We start from the raw sequence: 22,170 nt of genomic DNA on the forward strand, positions 1-22,170 counted from the left end.
GCCTTTTTGGTCAATTAGGATGGGTCTATATAGTACTAGAATTTAAAAACCAGGATTTTCCTGTTGGAACACCTCATTAGTTCTAATTTTTTAATTTTTTTCAATTTCTTTTGTTTTTTGCTATTAATTATGTGTGTTATAGATTACTTTTTTCTCAGGAAACTGCCTTATACTCAACAGTATAGAGGAAGAGTGCCGACCAGACACCCGGGAGTCCTGGGTTCAATTCCTGGCTCTGCCCCCCCCCCCCCTTTTTTTTCCCCTTCTCCATTTGTGTGTAATTTATGGTTTAGTCTAAATCATATCAAAACCATATCCTAACCCTAACCTCAGTGATAAGTATAAATCATATCATAACCCTTACCTTAACCCAAACCCTGACCCTAACCTCAGTGATAAGTATAAACCATATCATAACCCTAACCTTAACCCAAACCCTGACCCTAACCTCAGTGATAAGTATAAATCATATCATAACCCTAACCTTAACCTCTGTGACAAATCCAACTGGGATTCTAAAATGAGCATCTGCTCAATAGCTCAGGGGTAAACCTGGGGTATGCCACGCTGAGGACCAGGGTTCAATTCCCACCCTTTTGTTTCTTACCTTCCCTTCCCCCCTTTTTCTTTATAGGTTGTCTTTTCTTGACCATATCCAAAAGCACAGGTGGCAGAGTGCATGAGCTGGGGGTTACCACCCAGGAGTCCCGGGTTCGATCCTTGGCAGGCACGAAGCCACATTTCCTACTCCCTTACCACAAGTTGCCTGTACCTTCTCTATATTCTAATCCTAATCCTAACCCAAAAACCGAATGACACTTAATGACAGAAGCGTTATGTCATAAATGTTTATGACTTGTTTATGACACGTTCATGACAGTGTCATGTCACTCTTATGTCGATACCGTCAAGTAAAGTGTAACCATTATTTCTTACATACTGCATAACACTGAGTCCATCAGTTGATCACGTTACACTATTTATGCGACTAGTGGTAGTCATCTTGTGTCCAGATGTTATGCCAACCTTTGGACATATTGGAACGTCTGATTGAGCATATCTCCCTGTTAGCCAAGGTATACAAAAACTTTTCTCCGTACACCACCTGCAGATCACGTTTCACAACTGCCAAAGCAGAAGTGGGGCTGTGGCCAATTTCGAACAGTCCTGTGAAGGTTTGTTGTACACTTTTCCCCCACATCTCGGTGACGGACAGCGTCCACAACATAGAGATTGTGATTGGTGATTCACAATGCGAACCTCATACGGGTCCTTAAATTGTTGTTCAATAAACTTTCTTTTAGAAGAGCTGTAGTCCTTTTTCCTTACGCTATCCTGCATTTTCAGATAATAAAACAAAACTCGCGATAACCCGTTTCAAAATAAAAGTCAACCCCTTCTTACACATAAAAATAAAAGGCCTATTCATTCACAAACTAATAGTTAAACAAATATTATAATAAAGGCAAAATAGAAAGTATAAACAGATACATTTCTTAAATATAGAACCTTAAGGCGAGACACGGCAGGTGAAAACATCGTTTTTTCATGCACTGGTCAATTTTCGAGATTTTGAGCTAGTCTGTTACCTTAGCATGTATTCTATCACACTACTACAACAAAAAAGTCCGATTTACACATTTAGGTGTTTATTTCATTATATTGTGTCTACTCGCGCCTGTATATTTATCCTAAATTCAGCAAAAGTTAGCATTCTAACCTTGCATGCACTCCCGCGACTGTGACCCAAACATATCCTGTGTAGTACCGTTGGAAAGCTCTGTTTTTCCTGTATCACGCTATGTGTTCCATATATGGACACTTCCTTTGTATCAGCAACCAATCGCGAAAGTTCAAAGACGAGTCTAGGCTGAGAACGGAATCTCATTGGGTCTTTCAAGGCTGTTTTCTCAAAACGAGCTCCCACTCTGAGCAAGGAAACTCCACTTCAGAAGCACTTACATACACCAAACTTTCTAGACTTATGCCTAACTATATTTCGAAGATATTTACAGAGGGGTTTGTTGATATATTATTCCTAGCCTGACTTACATGACATTTTATGCCTAAAAACATGGCAAAAATCGATTTTTTATGGCTATTGACATTATATTCTGATTTACAGGATAACTAAAGTAGATATTCATTAATCCCTCTGTAATTTTTTCAACATCTATTATCTGAACACAATGAAAACATAATTTTGAACCTGGCTGTATCCAATGCTCAGGTTTCTTGTTTTAAAATGTATGCAAATTAGCGCATATTTAATGAGATAATGCCTAATTTGCATATGTAAACATTATATTACAGAAAACTTGTAATACATTCTCATATTAATGTAAGTAATCAACTGGGTAAGTTTCATAATGATATCTGCTTGTTAAAATTTTTACCCTATTCACCTGTAGTGTCTCGCCTTAATGGGGTCATTTACAATAACACTTCCAATACTTCTAAGACACAATAACATCATGAACTTCACATCATTAAACTCACATGCTTATTTGCACCAGATTATTACACCGAGTGCACAACTGAAGCATTGTGTTCATAAAACAGTTTAAGATCTAATGGTCTGGTCTAATTTTTTCAAAAATGTGTGCTGCTATCACTTCTGGTGTACCCAGTTCCATCAATTATAGTCGAAGCTAATTGTTGTTGTACGCTCTGTGAACTGAATGCTTCAGTTGCACTCCCATTGTACCCCAGCTGTAGTGTTTGCAACTTGTCATAACTATGAGGATGAGATCTGTGGTGATAAAATGTCACTGATTGTACCTCTCTGTGAGGGCAGTTTAGATATCTCATTCCTGTAGCATTTCTCGGTGAGGGCAGTTTAGATAACACGTTTTGATATCTCATTCCTGTAGCATTCACTGTGTTCATTCGTGGAAATCAAAACATGATATAGGTCCCTAAGGTGGAGGTTAAGGTATAAATGAGCTATCGACAGTATCTGTATCTAGTGCTTGTGTTCACAGAATAACAAAAAGTAGCCAGAGTATACAGCTGTAAGCTGTTCAAACATTGTGAATATACTTTTAATCAATACACTTTAATGTATAATACTAAATATGATATTTTATTTGGTATATGTTTGTAGGTGGATGTATTTAAATGCTTCATGATGTTAAATGTGCTGTAGCATTACATTACATGTGAAATATGCCTGAAATTATGGGAAACATCTCTACTTTTAAATTCTTTATTCTTTCTGGGCTGCAGGACTCAGGAGTTTACAAGCCTCTGTACTTCTGTTTGGTGTTTGTCCTTTACACCCTCATTATTATAGTCAACTTAACATTGATCTTTATTGTGACAGTGGATAAAAGTCTCCATGAGCCCATGTACATTTTCATCTGCAATCTGTCTGCAAATGGACTTTTCGGGACTGTTGGTTTTTACCCTAAATTTTTGCTGGACTTGCAATCTGACATTCACACAATAGCCCACAGTTGGTGCATGATTCAAACGTATGTTATTTATAGCTCTGGATTAAGTGAAATTACAGTTTTAACAGTGATGTCATACGACCGCTATGTGGCAATTTGCAGACCACTGCAATACCACAACATTATGTCTCCACATGTTGTGTTGAAGTTGCTTATATTAGCCTGGTCTTCTAATCTTTTGGCAACAGCAATAGTTATTCTCCTGACTTCTAGAATACCCATTTGTGGATCTCACATCCATAAACTATTCTGTGACAATCCTTCAATGTTAATGCTGGGGTGTCATCGAGCAATAGCCAACCGGGTATGGAGTATGTTAGTTATTTCAGTATATCTTCTACAGTTTGTTTTCATTTTAATTTCTTATGCTCATATTGTCAAGGTTTGTATATCATCTAGTGAGGGTAGAGCAAAGTTCAGTAAAACTTGTGTGCCTCATATTGTGGTCATGGTCATATATAGTGTGACTGGATTGTTTGATGTATTTTACAGCTGGGATGGTTCAGTAAATCTTCCAACTGGTGTGCGTAATGCATTGTCTATACAATTTCTGATTTTTCCTCCACTACTGAACCCAATAATTTATGGCCTACAACTTCCACAGATACGTGGAAAAGTACTATGCAGACAACGTTGTAAACACATGTGTTATCTTAGAAACAATGGATGATTAATCATTGTTTGATAAACCCTGACCTCTTGTTCTGAAATTAGATGTTGAAGTACAGACTGTGACCCCAACTGATAAATATAGTTTCTTCACTTAATCATGATTTGAGGTCAGTTAAATACTTTGGACATTGGACAACAGAGATTATAAAATGTAGAGCTTACATAATGTATTGTTGACAAATTTAACTGTATTGACTGTCCATTGAATATAGGAAGACATAAAATGACCTTTTGTATTATGTGCTTTGTTGATATATTTAAGATGTAGTTTGTTATAAAATAAATCCTTTTTTCTGTGTGGCTGGGAGGGTAGCTATTATTTCTGTATATCAGGACACCTATGAAGTAGATCTGGTGAAAAAGTTTATTCGCCGGTCCATATCAGTCAGCAATCAAAGAAAGTACATTGGCTGTTGTTGGCTTCTTTATAAACTAAACTGCATGTTTCCCTCGCTTGCTATAAATGCATGACTATCACCTACTATCGGTGTCCCAATATACAGAATTAATGAAACCACTTTGCGTTTTGGAGGTCTTTACCTCCGCCTCATTCATTAAAGGTACACTATGCAAGATTTCACCTTAATATAACCTTTACAAAGGTTACAAAGGTAGGTTGTCTTCTACACAATGATAATAAAAATGGAATACATATTTTATTTGGTAATGAGGGTCAGCAACATGTCATAAGTCTAGAAAATTCATAACTACATAAATAACAAGAATTAATATAACTTATCTGTCAATATATTTAAAAACAACAACAGCATAACCATAACAACAAGAATGCTGTTACAATTATATAAAAAAAAACATCAGACACATTCAAACAACTACAACTTTACATCTATACTATATCCAACTACGTTCCCATTCTTTATTATGTTTAGGCTACTTCAGCCTCAGATTTTAGCGCGCAAAATAGCATACATTTAATGGTCATAATAATATGATTAAAAGCGGACAAAAATGCAATCAAGTTATGAAACAAGACGTTGCCAGAATTGTTTGGCATTATCTTTGCTAAGTGAAGGCTATATTTTATTAGGCCTATGAGGTAAAAGCAGAGAAAAGGAACATGTGGTTTAGTCTGTGCTGCATCAAAATCTAAGCCTAGACTTATGTTATTTAAGCCTACACATTTCCTCACTTTCTTACCATTAAACGTCTTTTTAAGTGACATACTGTAGACATAAACATAAAAGGTGCAACAATCTAATCTTAAGTAATTATTATTTATGTCTGTGTGTGGTTTATAGCCTACTTGGGATGCTTTCTATTTTCGTATTGATGTGAATTAATGTGTAGATCCGAAGTTTAAATGGTGGGCCTATAGCTGTGACGTCCAGTCACCTGACATCACCATCAAATTAGAGGATATTTCAGAACTATTAACATGGCCAGCTCCCCTTACGAGCATCTTAAGAGCTACGTTCACGCTACGAGCATGTTCGGGAAACAGTCGGGAAAACCAAACGAACGATCGTAAGATAAATCGTAGAAAACCCTCGTAAGTGCGTGTCTCCGTCGTTATCGGGAAACGGGGCCCTGGCCATGACTAATGTAATGGCCCAACTCGAGGGGCGGCACCAAGTTTGCATTTAAAAATCTCACTGCACCCAATTGGATAACACTACGACTAATGTTTACTGACTGATTCCGGACTTCGATGCAATTGGATAACACTATGACCAATGTTTACTGACTGATTCATTGCAGCGCTGTCGTCATCTATTTAGCTTGCCTCTGGCCCGTCTATATCAGATACACCGATGTGATTGGTTCCTTGCTATGCAAGGAGTAAAAGTAACGTGCATCATTACTCATTGCCAGAGTGTCTCGCAGAGACGATTCAAATTGTGCTCTCGTGAGAACTCTGGATTTCAAGGGTACATGTCTGATGGAACCATCCTTCACACTTCACCCACTCCTCCATCTTTGGATCTTCTGCAACTCTAATAGGCCTACTTCCTTTTGCTTCCCCCAATCCACAAGGAGCTCTGATACAATCCACCCATTGTCTGACACCCGCAGAATGGTGTTTGGGGGCATGTTGTACAGTCTTTGACTTTTAGTCCAGCAACATTAAATGAGACAAGGGCTGGGGTGATATCAGCCTTTTTCCCAGATATGATGTCTATACAGGCCATACCCTTCTCTGCAACTACTTTGGAATACAATAAATTGTCCGGTACCCCAGTCTCATCTAGATTCTCGGTGTGACTTTGGACATCCTTAATTCCCAAATCTGTGAGAAGGCTCTCATAGATTTCAAACCACTTCTGAACAGTTATTTTGTTTATGCATGCTGATAGGGCCTCAGGCTTTCTCAATCCAATATCTGCACGTCTTCAGATGAAATGACCTCTGTAACCTTCTCTACATTTGTGCTCAGACCTGGTGGCCACAACCTGTACTGTACATGACCTTGGCAGGATGCATGCTTCTGTAACCCCCTCTCACGCCCAAGTGCCGCTTTCCAGTTGTTAAAACCTCGTATGGTAAAAACACCCTTATCATTGGCAAGGGCATATTCCGACATGGGAAACAGAAGCATGCATCCCGCTGAACAGAGTATTCTAGTCATGGTTGTGTACGATACTAGGCAAGATTGAATTAATGCATTATAGACCAAATCAGGGATGTAGTGGTAAAATAAGAGGTGGGTAAACTATGAATCCTGTGATCACGGTGAGATGGACAGTGCCATGCGGTATCAGATTTAAAAAAAAAAGGCATTCAGAACATATTTGATGATGGTGGAGGTTATTGTCCAATGTTTATAACAATACCAGTGGTATCAAATGGTTCCTAGAGTATTAATGAGTGTACATATTGTGAATGTAGATAATACAGTGTGATTTTTGGATGTTCAAAGTTGCAATTGGTGAATAAACTCTTTTGAGAGGTGGATAAACTCTAATAAGAGGTGGATAAACTCTATTTTTGAAATTTCAGAGTTGGATAAACTATGTTTACTTGCGTTTAGCCTCCACTATATCCCTGGACCAAATGCACGCTTTAGAACCCTGCACTCGCCAGAACTCAAACCTTAGGCTCGAGATGCTAGTAGTCATGCTAAAACCCCAGGAAGCTAGTGTGGCAAATGGTAAGTTAGTTCTCTATTTACGAATTGTCGACTACGCCATCTGAGGCCCTGCCCCTCAGAATCTTCAATGAATTGGACTACAATCTGTTACCTGAAGCCCAACCAGGCAACACAGGTTTGTGATCACAGGAAAACCAGAGGCGTGGTTCCAAAAAAAACTGTCTTTATTAACAAATATTTGAAAACATACAGGGAGTGGGTTCTCTCCACATAGTCAGTAAACTCCTTTGCCACCAAGGCACTGACACAAGTGGCCTACAAGGCCTGGACATACATGTATACACACACGCACACAGTCATACACACCCACGCGCACACAGACCAAAATGTGCTCATCAGATTAATGGCTGAAGAAAGATGGGGAAAGCCAGGGACAGGACTGAAGCTTACCCGGGGCTGGGGAGTATATCAGAAGAGAGGGTCTAAGGCACACCACACGTGAACATGTCAAACCAAATGCTCAGATGCACCACAGCAGGAAAAGTGAAGGGACGCCACCACCTTGAGATAGCCCACCACCCCAGTTGGCCTGCAGCTCCTGTCTCGCAAGAGAGAAAGATCACTGAATGAGCCACTAATCATAACCTCCTGGGAACCAAGAAAAAAAAGTGTCCAACAATGTCTTTTTTTGTGTGATTTCCTTTCTATTTAGGATTAAAAAAAAATCTTACAATTTTTATTTTTTTAAATTTATTTTTATTTTAAATTTTATAGCATGTCCCCTGTGGTGGACAAAAGGACCGTTTTACTATGAAAAGGTAGCCATGAAAATAGACAAAAATGGACAAATTATGCTTTTAGTGGTATTAAATTAAGGGTAAACTTAACCAAATGTAAGGGGAAATGTTATTTATCCTTCTAGACTACTTTATTTGCCTTTTTGGACAGTTGTATTTCTTTTTTCTGGATTGTTCATTTCATTTTCATGTTTTTCTTTCATCTGCGATAATTCATTTTTTAGTCTTACTCTTCCTCGCTATCTTCTTGAGGCACAGGTTCATAGTCCTCATCTCTGTTTCACTCACTCATCACCTGAGAGCTCCAAATCTGATCCCCCCTCATTCATCCTATACAAATGATCTCCTAAATTTCCCAAAAAATCTAAATATTTTGGTCCTGGTGTCCATTATAATGGACATTGATAAAGTCACTATTATTTCAAAATGTAAATAACTTAACTTCTTTCAAAATGAATCATATGATTCCTGACATTTTCATTAACAAGACCATATATTGCCATCATAATGAATGCTTAATAAGAAGACACTATTTGACTTATCTCTCCTCCTTCCATAAAATGTGCTTGTTTTGATGTCAACCATTTTTGAGAATCAGGAAGAGGAGGTTCCCAGCAACCCAGCCAATCACATGATATATCATTAGAAAGCCCAGGATGTCCTCTTTAAAAGACCACAGGAATTGATAGAATAGCTCAAAGGGGTAAAGGGGTATGCTTCTAGAACTTATGTCCACTACAGAGGACACAGGTCTATGGATTGGTTCTCAGGAGGATAACACACAAAATACACAGTGGGAAGAACATATTCTCATACAGCAATGCCTAATGTATTCTCGCACGTTGGCATGACTTCTGGTTAATGTCCATTTACAATTAGAAACAGGCATTCAGTGCGCAATTACAGCTTCTATTGACATTGAACCCGCAGGGCGTTCAAGGCCACTTTAACAGACATAACGCTGGACGGGAGCGTCCGTTGTACAGTTCTTCTCCCGTGTGGAATGCAAACATAAAAACATGTAAAATTGACCAACACAACTTGGGTGCAAACAAAACAGCAGCGTTCGGAAACCCGGACCAAAGTAGCCTTGATGTTGCCGCTCCTTGTGTTACCATCAAGCTCTGCTACATGAAAAGATACAACTAAAACCCACGCAAGCTACATATTATTTTAAAGACAGTTAAAATTACATACCGATCAGATGAGGTTGGTTATGAGGCCCATGTTCTGCGACCGACAGCAGTCCTAAAACCCGAAAGTTTGTATTAACTATACTAGCCTACATCATACAGGGAAAGCTACTACGAATGCAATGCCACGATAACCTACCAGGAATATCACTGGATGCATGCACAGCGGGCCTAGACAAGGGGCGTGGACCTTGTCCTGTTACACTAGCTTTCTCACTACTACTAGCATGTCTCTTAAAGCAGCGGTCCCCAACCACCGGGCCGCAGGACATTCCTAACCGGGCCGTAGCCTACGACATGAGTTAAAAAAAACTGCATGCAAACTAAACTAAATTAAATTCGCAATAATGTCACGTTTTTACATAGCATAGGTCTATATGCAGTTGTTTGATTGCGCGCATGTTTGCATTTTGCAAGGTCTATTTTCTTACATCTGTCTGTCCCGCCTTCAACACTTCAACACATATTGCCTTCAGCGCTGCGCAGCCTCAGGTCAGCTCACTTCACTTGATCAGTTCTTGGCGAACGGTAGTGTCACACGAAGTTAGCTAAACTGCTAGAATGAGCAACAAAAAACAAGCATCTTTAGCAGGTCACTGGCCAGTGTTTGAGTTGCGAGAGCCCGATTCTTACAGAAAAAAAGTCACTGTTAGCTGCACATTTTAGTGATGAGGACTGTGTGTCAAAACTCGCTTACCTGTGTGACATATTCGGGTTGCTTAATGACCTCAACCTGTCACTCCAGGGGAGAATGACGACTGTCTTTAAACTGGCAGATAAAGTCGCTGCATTTAAAGCCAAGCTTGATTTGTGGGGACGACGAGTGGACCGGGGTGTATTTGATATGTTCCAAACAGTAGTGGGGGTTTTGGGAGAGACTGAGGCAGGGCCCTTTCTCTCGCAGCTGGTGCGCGATCACCTTGTTGCGCTTTCAAATGAGTTTGAGCGTTACTTCCCATCCTCCAAAGATCCACGGCAAACCAATGAGTGGGTCCGCAACCCATTTGTCAATATCCCGAATAGTCCTAACTTGTCAGCGCAGGAGGAAGAGCAGTTGATCGAAATAGCAAATGACGGTGGTCTTAAGAGTGTGTAAGGAAACCTCTCTGGCGGGTTTTTGGATCAAAACCAAAGCAGAATATCCCGAGATAGCCGTACAAGCGCTGAAAACTTTCCCACCACGTATCTATGCGAGGCCGGGTTTTCGGCAATGACTGCAACTAAGACCAAATTGCGCAATCGACTGGACATTTCAAACACACTGAGGGTGTCACTGTCTTCCATCACCCCCAGATGGAAGCTTCTTGTTGCAGGGAAACAAGCAGGGCTCCCACAGATTATATTCGTAATGCACGTTTAGTTCCCATGTTTTGTTCCCATATTTTTTTAAGCATGTTCACACTTATAGATGTAGCTTCAAGTTATTAAATATTCATAGTTCATATTGTTAAATTTTCACTTCTTCAAGTTCACGTTTTTCACAAGAGATCGTTACCTTCACTGTTCATACATAACTGGAGCTAGTTCTTTTCAAGTAATGCATGCACAACACATATGGAACATGGAACCCCCCCCCCAACCACCGCAAATTACGTTTGATTTTAGTTCACATCGCCTGCCTGTATGTGAACCAGACGTGAACGGTAATGTGTTTCTTTTTAATAAACTGCATGGACACTTACAAAGTTCTCAATGCTTCAGTTTACATGTAGAGACCCTCATTATGCTACTGTGTAAGTGTGGTGCTATTTTGAGCCTTGTTAGTGGTATAGAAATAGCGATTTCTTTCTACTGTGCGTTTGCCCCGAAGGCTAGCGTTAAACGCTGATTAGCTAATCAGTGGTCACATTCGACTAGCATGAAAACAAATCCCAGCGAACGGTCGAACTCGGTACACATGTGTTATTAACCCCTAGGTTCATTTTGCGCCGGAATTGTCCTTTAAGGCATTAGCAGGGGGGGTTACCTAAAGTACATACTGCACATCTATGTACCATAGGGGTGTAAAGGTACATGTATTCGTACCGAACCGTTTTGGTAACCTGAGACCCCATTTACACGAGCATGTGTATTTTTATAAACGAAGACATTTCCCTACGTTTGAGCCTTTCATTTAGATGCAAACGGAGAATTCGCCCCGTAAAACGGTTATCCCAAAAAAACTCTGGCCAAAGTGATTTTTTTGGAAAACTTCGTTTATGTGTTTGGTTGTAAACTGTGGTAAACGGAGTTTTGGGCAGCCAACGTCACAGTATGCGACAGAAGTACACCAAATGTGCGACCAATGTTTACATTTACATGTTCTCACGTGCTTCACATTTTGGTGCTGAGGTGATCATGGATGCGCTCAGAATAGCCAAAGATTGTTAAGGCGGAGCAAGATACTTCATCAGGAGCCACTTCCGGGAACCCAGATCGCACGAGGGGGGGTCAAAATCCCCCTTTATGCAGAGCAGAGGCAGCGACTGCTCCATTGAAGTCTATGGGCATAGCTCAGAATTTTACCACATATGCTAAGGTCTTAGTTCTATAGAGTTAGGAATGTGAATTTCGGGCACGTTTTCATGATCCTCAAACCCTTGTGAACATTTCAGGTACATTTTTAGCATTTTTGAGCATTCCAGTCTGGAGAAAATCGACTTTATATCAGGTGTGCGCCGGTTATTTATGCCGCTGCTGTTGGCGGGTTGCAACGTACGCTCATCAATACGTCATCGACACGCCTCTTTATGCAAACAGGATTCGATCCCCATTTCGCGCCCATAGACATGAACTACGACGAAGTATCTTGCTCCGCCTTAACAATCTTTGGAATAGCCATCGCGTTTATGTATCGACAACAACTTGCTTTACCGCTGCTACCGCTGCGGCTCGGGCAACTTTTCAGGATTCTGATTGGTTAATGTGAGCTTGAGCTTATCGTTAGACTGCCACTGTGGTTTGGCGTGCTCATGACAGCATGTATGTACACGGGTTCGTGTAAACAAATTTAAAAAAAAAACGGTCTTGTGTAAATGCAGTTTTATTTGCAAACTTAGATGGCCAGATATTCGTTTAGGAAAATACCCTGCTTCGTGTAAACGTAGACTCTCGCCAGATGAATTTCGTTCCGCCTAGCTCCACTCATCCATCTGGAACCGATCCATTGGAATGGTGTTTCAGAGGCTGGGCCTAATCAAAAAATGCTTGCATATGATTTAATAAGCCACTTGTCCGTCATCTATTGACGTGCTACTTCAACCACTCACATCGAAGCCAACCCGTGACGCTGATAACAGTCTCACAGTCGCTTCTACGCTATGTCACATCTATGAAACTCCCGCCTTGCGTCCTGATTGACTCAACCATAAAATCTCGTGCTGAAATCACTCTCAATGGAAGAGGTCCCAGATGGATGTGAGTGAAGCTAGGCGGAGCTAGGCGGAACGAAATTCATCTGGCGAGAGTCAGGTTACCGTTTTGGTACAAGATGTATAGGTTCAATACAGATGTGTACTGAATGTACCAAATGTAGTCCTTAAAGGAGAATTCCGGTGTGATATTGACCTAAAGTGTGTTGACACCGGAATTCTCCTTTAACAGTAATCAACAGTAGACTTTTCTCTGCTTGTGGACCATGTTTCAAATTTGAGTTTCCACATAAAAACATATTAAGTAGCGGGCCATATGTCAGTTTAGTAAATTAACATCAAAAAACATTTGACACCTTTTAAAAAAACTATTCCCATTGTACTGTATATCAAAAATATTGTCAATGAATTTGAGGTTAGCAGTACCTACAGGCTTACTGTACCGAAAAATAACCGAACTGTGACTTCGGAAACCGTGGTACACACCAAACCGTGATTTTTGTGTACCGTTACACCCGTGGGGCAGCCGTGGCCTACTGGTTAGGGCTTCGGGCCTGTGACCGAAAGGTTGCCGGGCTTGTGACCGAATGGTTGCCAGGTATCGGTCACAAAGACCCAGTGTTGCCAACTATTTCAAATGGAAAGTAGCTAAAGCCAGCTCCAAAAGTCGCTAAATGTCGCTAGATGACGTCATGCACTAATTTACATATCAATTACGTCACCAGGTCGTGACTCCCCCCCCCCCCCCCCCCCCAAAAAAAAAAAAAAAACGGCCCTTTAATTCCCCTTTACACTTGTTTGCTTTTCTCCTAGGCCTACTGAAATAGGCAACTTTAAGGGCCTAATTTAAATAATATTCTCCGAACTCACTGCTCACTCAGAAGAGTAAAAAGGGACGTTACATGCCATCACATCAGAGTCTCAAAAAGTCTCCAAGAACGCCAGAAAAAGAAGCTAGATTTGTCGCTGGTCGCTTTTTACAAAAAAAAGTAGCTTGGGGGGGGTCTGAAATCTCGCTAAATATGGCGAAAAAGTCGCTAAGTTGGCAACACTGCAAAGACCTGGGGTCCTGCCTGTCCCCTGCCAGCAAATACCTTTTCTCCTGCAATCGTCTTTAGGAGCTCCAGACCCTCAAAGATGGTCTCTTGACAGAGGAGAATGCCAGGTGGCTGACCACCAGCACAACTGTGGCTGACCACCAGCACAACTGTGGATCAGGAGGATGAACACTGTTGTGTATGTTACTTTTTTATCAGAGACGCATGGAGACGCAGCTTGCATGAAACTAGTAGCTTCGTTTAATAAACAGCACAGAGCGGTGGCAGCAAAACAGGCATAACCAATCAACATAGGATCTCATTCTATAGGCATTACTAATCGCCAACTCTTACAGAACTGACTACTAAGACACCAGTGGGTTACTCAAAACACTACAATTCCTCCCTCCTAGATAGAAACTAATAAACGTAATGACATTTTAAGCTAGGTCTTAACATTACACTTTTGTTTCTTTTTCTTTTTTTTTCTTTTTTTCATCATATAAACTTAAAGCACTTGGAAAACAACTGTAATGAACATTATTCAATGTTAAGACATTTGCAATTAGATGTAACTAAGTAGTTATTCTTCTATCAGTCTTTGAGGGGGCCTATGGACACGAGTGGGGTAACGTCCCTCATCGCTAGGCGTGTCCGCCTGATTTCCCACAGGGACACTGGTGTCGGTGGAAGATGAAGGAATAGGGACAGGCTGACAGTCCATTGATGGAGAGGGCTCTGGTGGTGTTGCGGGCCCTCCTGTTTCAGCAGCAGTGGACACCATGGACAAATCTTCATCCGGAGTGAGTCCTGATTTCCTCAGCTGGTCAACATGGCGCCGCCAAACGATGCCTGATGCTACTTCAACATCTTGAATGTCTTGGAGCTGTTGGAGTTGTCTGTCTTGGACAGTGCGTCGGCTGGAGTAGATCCAATCTGGAACAAAGATGACGCCCCAGGAACAGCATGACTGGTGTCTGGTTGGTGGTGGCATGTGTAGCATTCCTGTAGGCGAACAGGAAGTTACTCAGTTTATGGTGGAGAGTGATATTGTCATTCTGCATTGCCCTAAGGGCTTGTTTCAAAGTCTGAACAAACCTTTCTGCTTGACCATTGGTTGCCGGGTGCCAGGGGGCTGAAGAGATGTGACGGATCCCATTTCTTCTCAAAAATGTCTGGAAGTCTTCACTTGTGAATTGGGGCCCGTTATCACTGACAAGTTGCTCTGGAACTCCAGTTCTGGCAAAGAGATCCCTCAGCACTGTAATTGTTTGACTTGTTGTGGTGGAGTTCATAGTAAAAACTTCTGGCCATTTGGAACATGCATCCACCACCACTAGGAAGTTTGCAGGGCCCTTCATGGGCACAAAGTCAACATGAATGCGTTGCCATGGAGATGCAGGCCATTCCCACTGGTGAAGTGGGGCATGTGCCGGTTCGTTTTGCACCTGTTGGCAGCCCGGGCATTGCATTGCTACACGCTCAATATCCTGGTCAATTCCGGGCCACCACATAAAGCTCCTTGCTAGCGCCTTCATTTTCACCACTCCCAGATGGCCAGAATGGAGTTCTTCTAAAACCTTCGTTCTGAGGCTACTCGGTATGATGACTCTTACCCCCCACATGACACAGCCAGCATTCAAGGTAAGTTCACTTCTACGCTGATAGAAAGGAGCTAAGGTGGTTTTGTGGGCTGCTGTCCAGCCAGCTTGCGTGGCTGTGTAAACCTGAGACGATGCCTTGTCACGTCTAGTCTCAGCCTGTACCATTTCTGCTGTGACAGGTGGGCTTTCAATTTGGCCGAGGGTGAACATATCTAATGCGTAGCAGTCATCCTGTTTGTTTTTGATACTGTCCAGAGGCAAACGTGACAGTCCGTCTGCGTTTGCGTGGTTCCCAGTCCTCCGGAACTCTATCTTGTACTGGTGTCCCCCGAGAAACAATGCCCAGAGTTGCATACGGGCTGCAGCAGTCACTGGAACGCCTTTTTGAGGACTGAAGATGGACATGAGTGGCTGATGGTCATTAATGAGAGTAAATTCTCTGCCAAACAAATATTGATTAAATCTTTTTACGCCCCACACCAGACTCAGTGCCTCTTTGTCAATCTGGGCGTAGTTTTTCTCTGCTTTGGTTAGGGATCGAGATGCAAAAGCTATTGGCCGTTCACTGCAGTCATCCATAATGTGAGACATCACTGCCCCAATGCCGTACGGTGAAGCATCGCAGGCTAGCCTAACTGGTAGAGAAGGGTTTTAGTGGGTCAGGACTGTGTCTGATGTCACCAGGATCTTTGCTTCTTTGAAGGAATGTTCACAGTCCCTGGTCCACACCCATTTCCGTCCTACCTGGAGCAGCTTGTTCAGGGGATGGAGCACCATTGCCAGGTTGGGCAAGAATCTGTGATAATAGTTCACAAACCCCAGAAAGGATCTCAACTGCGAAACATCTTGAGGTCGAGGGGCCTTTAACACTGCCTGGACCTTCTCTTGACACTTGTGTAGCTCATTCACATCAATGGTGTGTCCACAATACGTGACGCTGGACTCGAGGAAATTTACATTTGTCTCTCCGTGCCCGGAGTCCATAGTCTTCCAGCCTCTTTAGGACCTGTCTTAGGTTCTCTAGGTGCTCAGTATCAGTGGCCCCCGTGACAATGATGTCATCGAGGTAGCATTGTGTGCCTGGTACTCCTTGTAACACCTGGTCCATGGCCCGTTGCCATATTGCTGGTGCTGAGGCCACTCCGAACACAAGTCTATTGTAGCGGTACAAACCCTTGATGGTATTGATGGTCAAAAATGTCTTTGAGTCCTCCTCCATTTCCATCTGGAGGTATGCTTCTGCTAAGTCCACCTTTCAAAAACGCTGCCCACCAGACAATTTTGAAAAAATATCCTCAATCCTCGGTAGTGGGTATTGCTCAACCTGGAGCACCGGGTTAATTGTGACTTTAAAGTCGCCACAAAGCCTGACCGTGCCATTTTTCTTAACGACTGGAACCACTGGGGTTGCCCAGGGACTCCAGTCGACTCTGGAAAGTATTCCATCAGCTTCTAGCCGGTCAAGTTCCTTCTCTACTACAGGCCGTATGACATAGGGGACAGGGCGTGCCTTATGAAATATTGCCTGAGCTCCATCTTTGAGTGTGATTTTCCCCTTTATATGTCGAAGTGTTCCAATCCCCTCTTTGAACACTGCTGCAGCTTCTTCCAATACCTGGTCCAGCTTGACCTCAGTTGATTGTGGTGTTTTGGACAACACATGCAGGCTTTTTATGACACTCCAATCGAGCCTCAGCTTTCTCAGCCATTCACGTCCCCAGAGTGGTGCACTTCCTCTCTCCAAAACATACAGGTGCAACACCTCTTCCTGACCATTATACTCCACTTGTACAGACTGTACACCAACAGGAACAACTTTCTCTTCTGTATAAGTTTTGGGAAGCATAGAAGTTGGTTTGAACGTTGTTTTGCCAAAAAGTGTGTCATAGTCTTTTTTTGATATTACTGAAACAGCTGATCCAGTGTCCAATTCCATTTTTATCATCTGTCCATTTACTTTTGGAGTAAGCCAAATCATCTGTTTATCCCTACCATGTATGCTGTGCAATTGCAGACTGGCCAATGCGTCCTCACTTTCACTATCTGATATTTCAGTAACATTATGCACGCGTCTGTTGCCTCTTACGATTGTCTCTGGTGTCAGTCTCGGCAGACTCGCTGAATATGTCCAGTTTTCCCACATTTCCTACATTGTTCGTTTCTAAATCTACACTATGATGATAAATGATAGCCACCACACCTGTAGCATTGTTCTGAATCTACACTGAGATGATAAATGATAGCCACCACACCTGTAGCATTGTTCTGACTGCCTTTGCGTAGCTCCTTTCATGGCCAGCTGATTCACATTTTCGGTTTTCACATCACCCTGTAGTTCGAGTGCATCCTTTGCCGCCGTTTGCATCGAAACTGAAATTGCCAAAGCCCTTTTGAATGTGAGATCAGCCTCCGTCAACAGTCTTTTCTGAATTCCTTCATGACGAATGCCAAAGACTAAACGGTCCCGTAATGCGTCATTTAAACCAGTCCCAAATTGACAATGTTCTGACAGTCTTTTCAGCTCAGCAACGTATGCCACTACCGTTTCTTCCTTTTTTTGATTCCATTTATGAAACCTATAACGTTCCGCAATTACCAGCGGTTTAGGCGATAAATGTGCACGCATTACCTCCACAATCTCGTCATACTTCTTGCCGGCAGGTGTCTCTGGGGCTGTTAAGTTGCTGTACGCTTTCCCACCCATCACACTTAGCAGGACAGGAACATATTTATCCGCCTCCACTTCGTTGGCAACAAAGAATTGTTCAAGTCGTTCGACATAAGTGTTCCAGTCCTCCGTGGAGCTATCGAATGCATCGAGCCTGCCTATGTAGTATGCCATGTTAGCTGGAGGTACTCACACCTGAGCAGTTCTGTAGTTTCCAAACCTTTAGTGTAACTTCCTTCCTGAAGTCACAGAATGTCCGTATTTTGTGATTTAATCACAGACATTGGCATATCGTTTTTATCGCCACTGTTGTGTATGTTACTTTTTATCAGAGACGCATGGAGACGCAGCTTGCATGAAACTAGTAGCTTCGTTTAATAAACAGCACAGAGCGGTGGCAGCAAAACAGGCATAACCAATCAACATAGGATCTCATTCTATAGGCATTACTAATCGCCAACTCTTACAGAACTGACTACTAAGACACCAGTGGGTTACTCAAAACACTACAAACACCATGCAGCTCTCTCTCTCTCCATGTTCCCTGAAGAGTCCATGAAACACAGCTACCCACTGTTGGTGCACCCTCTGCATCAAGGGAGAGCATACGACGACAAGAGGAGTGCCTCTGGAAGATGTTTACATGAGGGCACAGGACTCCTCACACTTGCTGTTGTACAGTATCTTTCCACTTGATTTTGAAGAGCCACCAACATGGTAGGCCCATTTTGTGCTCTGTACTCTGCCCTACACACCTTGGGGAAGAGTCTAGAAAAGACATTCATAGAACATTAGAATACTATCGCTTAACCTTTGATTTAATTATTTCTTACTGCATAACACTGAGTCCATCAATTGATCACTTTAGATTTATTTGACAAATGCAACTAGTGGTAGTCATCTTAAAAGTGTGTCCAGATGTTATGCCAACCTTTGGACATATTGGAACATCTGACTGAGCATATCTCCCTGTTTGCTGAGGTATATAAAAACCTTTATCCGTACTCCACAAGCAGATCACGTTTCACAACTGCCAAAGCAGAAGTGGGGCTGTGGCCAATTTCGAACAGCGCTGTGAGTTTTTTTTGTACACTTTACCCCCACATCTTTCCCCACATCTTGGTGACAGAGAGCATCCACAACATAAAGATGGTGATTGGGGTGATTCACAATGTGAAACTCATACGGGTCCTTAAATTGTTACTGTTCAATAAACTTTCTTTTGGAAGAGCTAGACTTGTAGTCAAGACCGCCTAAACCGAGACCAAGACACTACCAAGACCAGAGGGTATCAAGACCGAGACCAAGACGAGACCAAGGCCAAGACAGACTGAGTCAAGACCAAGACAAAGTCGAGACGAGACCGAGACCAAGACCGAGACCAAAAAAAAAAAAAAAAAAACAGCTAGCGAGCTAGTGTTACCAAAGTCCTTTTAGGCATGTCCCTCCACTCGGCGGCCATATTGCAACGCTTTTTGGGTACTCATCGGGCATCCTATTCAGCAGAAATGCGCGTGCGCAAGGCTTCACCACACCAACCGTGCTCCAGTGTCGAGTTCACAACACATGATTGGCACAATGTCTGCACAACACAGCACATAATTGGCTCAAAGTAGTCAACTCACACCACATGATTCGCTCAATGTATACACATGTCGACATTTTGCCGAGGAAGGGGTGGGATATGTGTAGACAACGGCGTTGCAAACTAGCCCCATGCATTTCTATGTAGGATTTTTTGAGTGCTGTGTCTCCACATTAGAAAGTCTCTGGTGTTACACCATAACTTGCATCAATTGAATAAGAGCAGCATACTGGGGCAGGGTTCTAAAGTTTTGAGCTCAGCTTGGAGTGAGATTGGGGGGGGGGGGGGGGGTGCACTCACTCACTAATTATTTAAAAAAAATGGAAAGAAGCATTAACCCTTTGAGACCTTGAATTTGTCATTGTAATCTATACATCCTATATCTTGTTTTTGTCTGGGAAAGTATAATGCATAGCCTATGTCTCTTATGTCAGCCTTATCAAAGGAAACCATTTGTTGTTTTATGTCACCAGGAAGCATGTCAGTAGAAATGACTTTTCATATTTAGGTGAGATAGATTGGAATCTTGAAATATAATAATCGTGACGCTGGGATATTCTATGGCTCACCAATTTACGAGATGTAGGCCTATGAGACAAATATTTTATTTATTAGGCTAATTGCTTTATTCACTTGAGTAGCCTATATTGTCACTGAATCATTAGACTAAGCATGTGCATGCCGAAACCGAGGACAGCAAGTTCATTATACATTATGGTGGTTGGCAGGTCATTGTCTGCAGCAGTCCTGTATGTTTAGAAATAAATGTAGGCCTATGTGTAGCATACTCGCTCAAATTGATAACACTCGTTAATAATAAGCTAATTTTCATTCATTGTTGACATGGTCCATGGAGGATCAGATGGGTGTCCCGGGACCTGATGAACACGGCGCTAAAAAGCACAAACGAGTGCGAAAGTTGCACGACAGGGAAAGTGCAGGCAGCCACGAGAGTGATTGGTCGTGTAAAATGAATGTTGATGATGTCTGGCTTACACAAAGCTATAACGACACAATCATTAGGTTTTCTTAATGACCGACAGTTTAGTTTAGTTTATAGATAAGAAATAATTTTGCCATAAAGTAGGCTAGGCCAAATGTTCGTGAAAAGGCTTGATTTACACACCCTGTAAAGTACCATAAGTAGGCTGGTTTACCAAATGACAGACAGTTGAATTTCTGAATAAAAAGAATGTTGGTGCCGTTTTGAAATCTTAAACGTGTAACCCCACACAAGCATAACGTGGTTGTAGGGAGGGGATGTGCTATTTTGGAATTTTACCCGGATACAACGAATAGCCTACTATTTTTGATTGGATGTCGGTGGCTATTTCTTTTTTTGATTTTGCTGGTGAGTGGTGCGCTAGTTCTGAACCCTGCGAGAAATCCTCTCGTATCCCTGCGCCTCCTCTAATAATTATGCAGATGCCTTGACATCCCTAGTAATATTTCTGCGTGAGAAATGCAAGGTGTGGTGTGTGAGCGTGTGAACTTGTTGAATTGCGTGTGTCTCACGCCCATTGCGTGAGACTTGAGAACCCTGCTGGGGTAAGAGGTTCAGTCCCAGTTTAAATTAAATTTAAGAAGGTATTATTTCAACTACAGACAGAACAATGCAGAGACAGAGCATGTCATGAATGTGTGTGACTGTGAGCTCACTCACTGTAAATGTTTTCGTAGACTGGGTGAGATAAACTATGTAGGCTATAGCAATTGCATGACAATGATGATAGAGAGAGACTTTGCAAAACTTGCATTTTGCAGAATGCTTCTTTCTTGCCCCTGGACTGCAAATTTCTTTATGTTCCGTGAATGCAAATTTAATGATGGCGGAATTCTCTGACATTATTATTACTAGGTCTGACTGAGACTGACAGCTACGACGTAAACCTAACGTTTCCGCTGGCTACACTTGCGTCTTTAGATTGGATGAGCGCCAGTTTCTTAATCACAACAAAATACATGTAGGCCTATGTCATTGATTGGTTGCATTTGAAAGGTTGCATTTGAAGGGCGTGAAAGGCGAAATAATTTAATGTTGCATTATCGAATGTTATGTTTTGTATCATGGACATATTTGTTGCAAATCTCCCGACCACTATTTCGACCCGAGACCGCAAGACCAAGACAATGAGACCAAGACAAGACCGAGGGATCCGAGACCAAGACAAGACCCAGACCAAAGACGGTCGAGACTGTGACAAGACCGAGACCACGTAAAAGTGGTCTCGAGACCGGTCTCGAGACCAAGACCGGTCTCGAGACATCCAACTCTAGGAAGAGCTGTAGTCCTTTTTCCTTACGCTATCCCCCATCTTCAGATAATAAAACAAAGATAATAAAACAAAACTCGCGATAGCCCGTTTCAAAATAAAAGTTCACCCTTTGTTGCTACATAAAAGTAAAAGGCCTATTCATTCACAAACTAATAATTAAACACATATTATAATAAAGACAAAATAGAAAGAAACATATACATTTCTTAAATACAGAACCCTTATGGGGTCATTTACAATAATGCTTCTATGACACAATAACATCATGAACTTCATATCATTAAACTCACATGCTCATTTGCACCTACTTATTACACCGAGCGCACAACTGAAGCATTGTGCTCATAAAAACAGTCTAAGATTTAATGGTCTGGTCTAATTTTTTCAAAAATGTGTGCTGCTATCACGTCTGGTGTACCCAGTTCCATCAATTATAGTCGAAACTAATTGTTGTTGTATACGCTCTGTGAACTGAATGCTTCAG

General features: G+C 41.9%; 1 protein-coding gene across 1 annotated transcript; it reads left to right on the forward strand.

Moving 5' to 3' along the window:
* Nucleotides 1-3,180: 3,180 nt before the first annotated feature.
* Nucleotides 3,181-13,742, forward strand: LOC143121371 (olfactory receptor 5F1-like). The gene is made up of 3 exons (XM_076281730.1): nt 3,181-3,636; nt 3,799-3,960; nt 13,635-13,742. The coding sequence occupies exons 1-3, from the start codon at nt 3,181-3,183 to the stop codon at nt 13,740-13,742; spliced, it is 726 nt and encodes a 241-aa protein (XP_076137845.1).
* Nucleotides 13,743-22,170: the final 8,428 nt, after the last annotated feature.

This window comes from Alosa pseudoharengus, unplaced genomic scaffold, assembly GCF_046254945.1.
Source record: "Alosa pseudoharengus isolate Yale_2024_CS ecotype anadromous, Long Island Sound unplaced genomic scaffold, YU_APseudo_1.1 YU_APseudo_1.1_scf_13, whole genome shotgun sequence".
NCBI classification, from domain to species: domain Eukaryota; kingdom Metazoa; phylum Chordata; class Actinopteri; order Clupeiformes; family Clupeidae; genus Alosa; species Alosa pseudoharengus.

What these genes read in the sequence shown, in the direction of transcription:
- LOC143121371 (XM_076281730.1), top strand. Translation starts at nt 3,181, where the DNA reads ATGGGAAACATCTCTACTTTTAAATTCTTTATTCTTTCTGGGCTGCAG. An exon ending in CCTGGTCTTCTAATCTTTTG is followed by an intron (nt 3,637 to 3,798) that starts GCAACAGCAATA and finishes TATCTTCTACAG; the next exon opens with TTTGTTTTCATTTTAATTTC. An exon ending in TTTACAGCTGGGATGGTTCA is followed by an intron (nt 3,961 to 13,634) that starts GTAAATCTTCCA and finishes AATCGTCTTTAG; the next exon opens with GAGCTCCAGACCCTCAAAGA.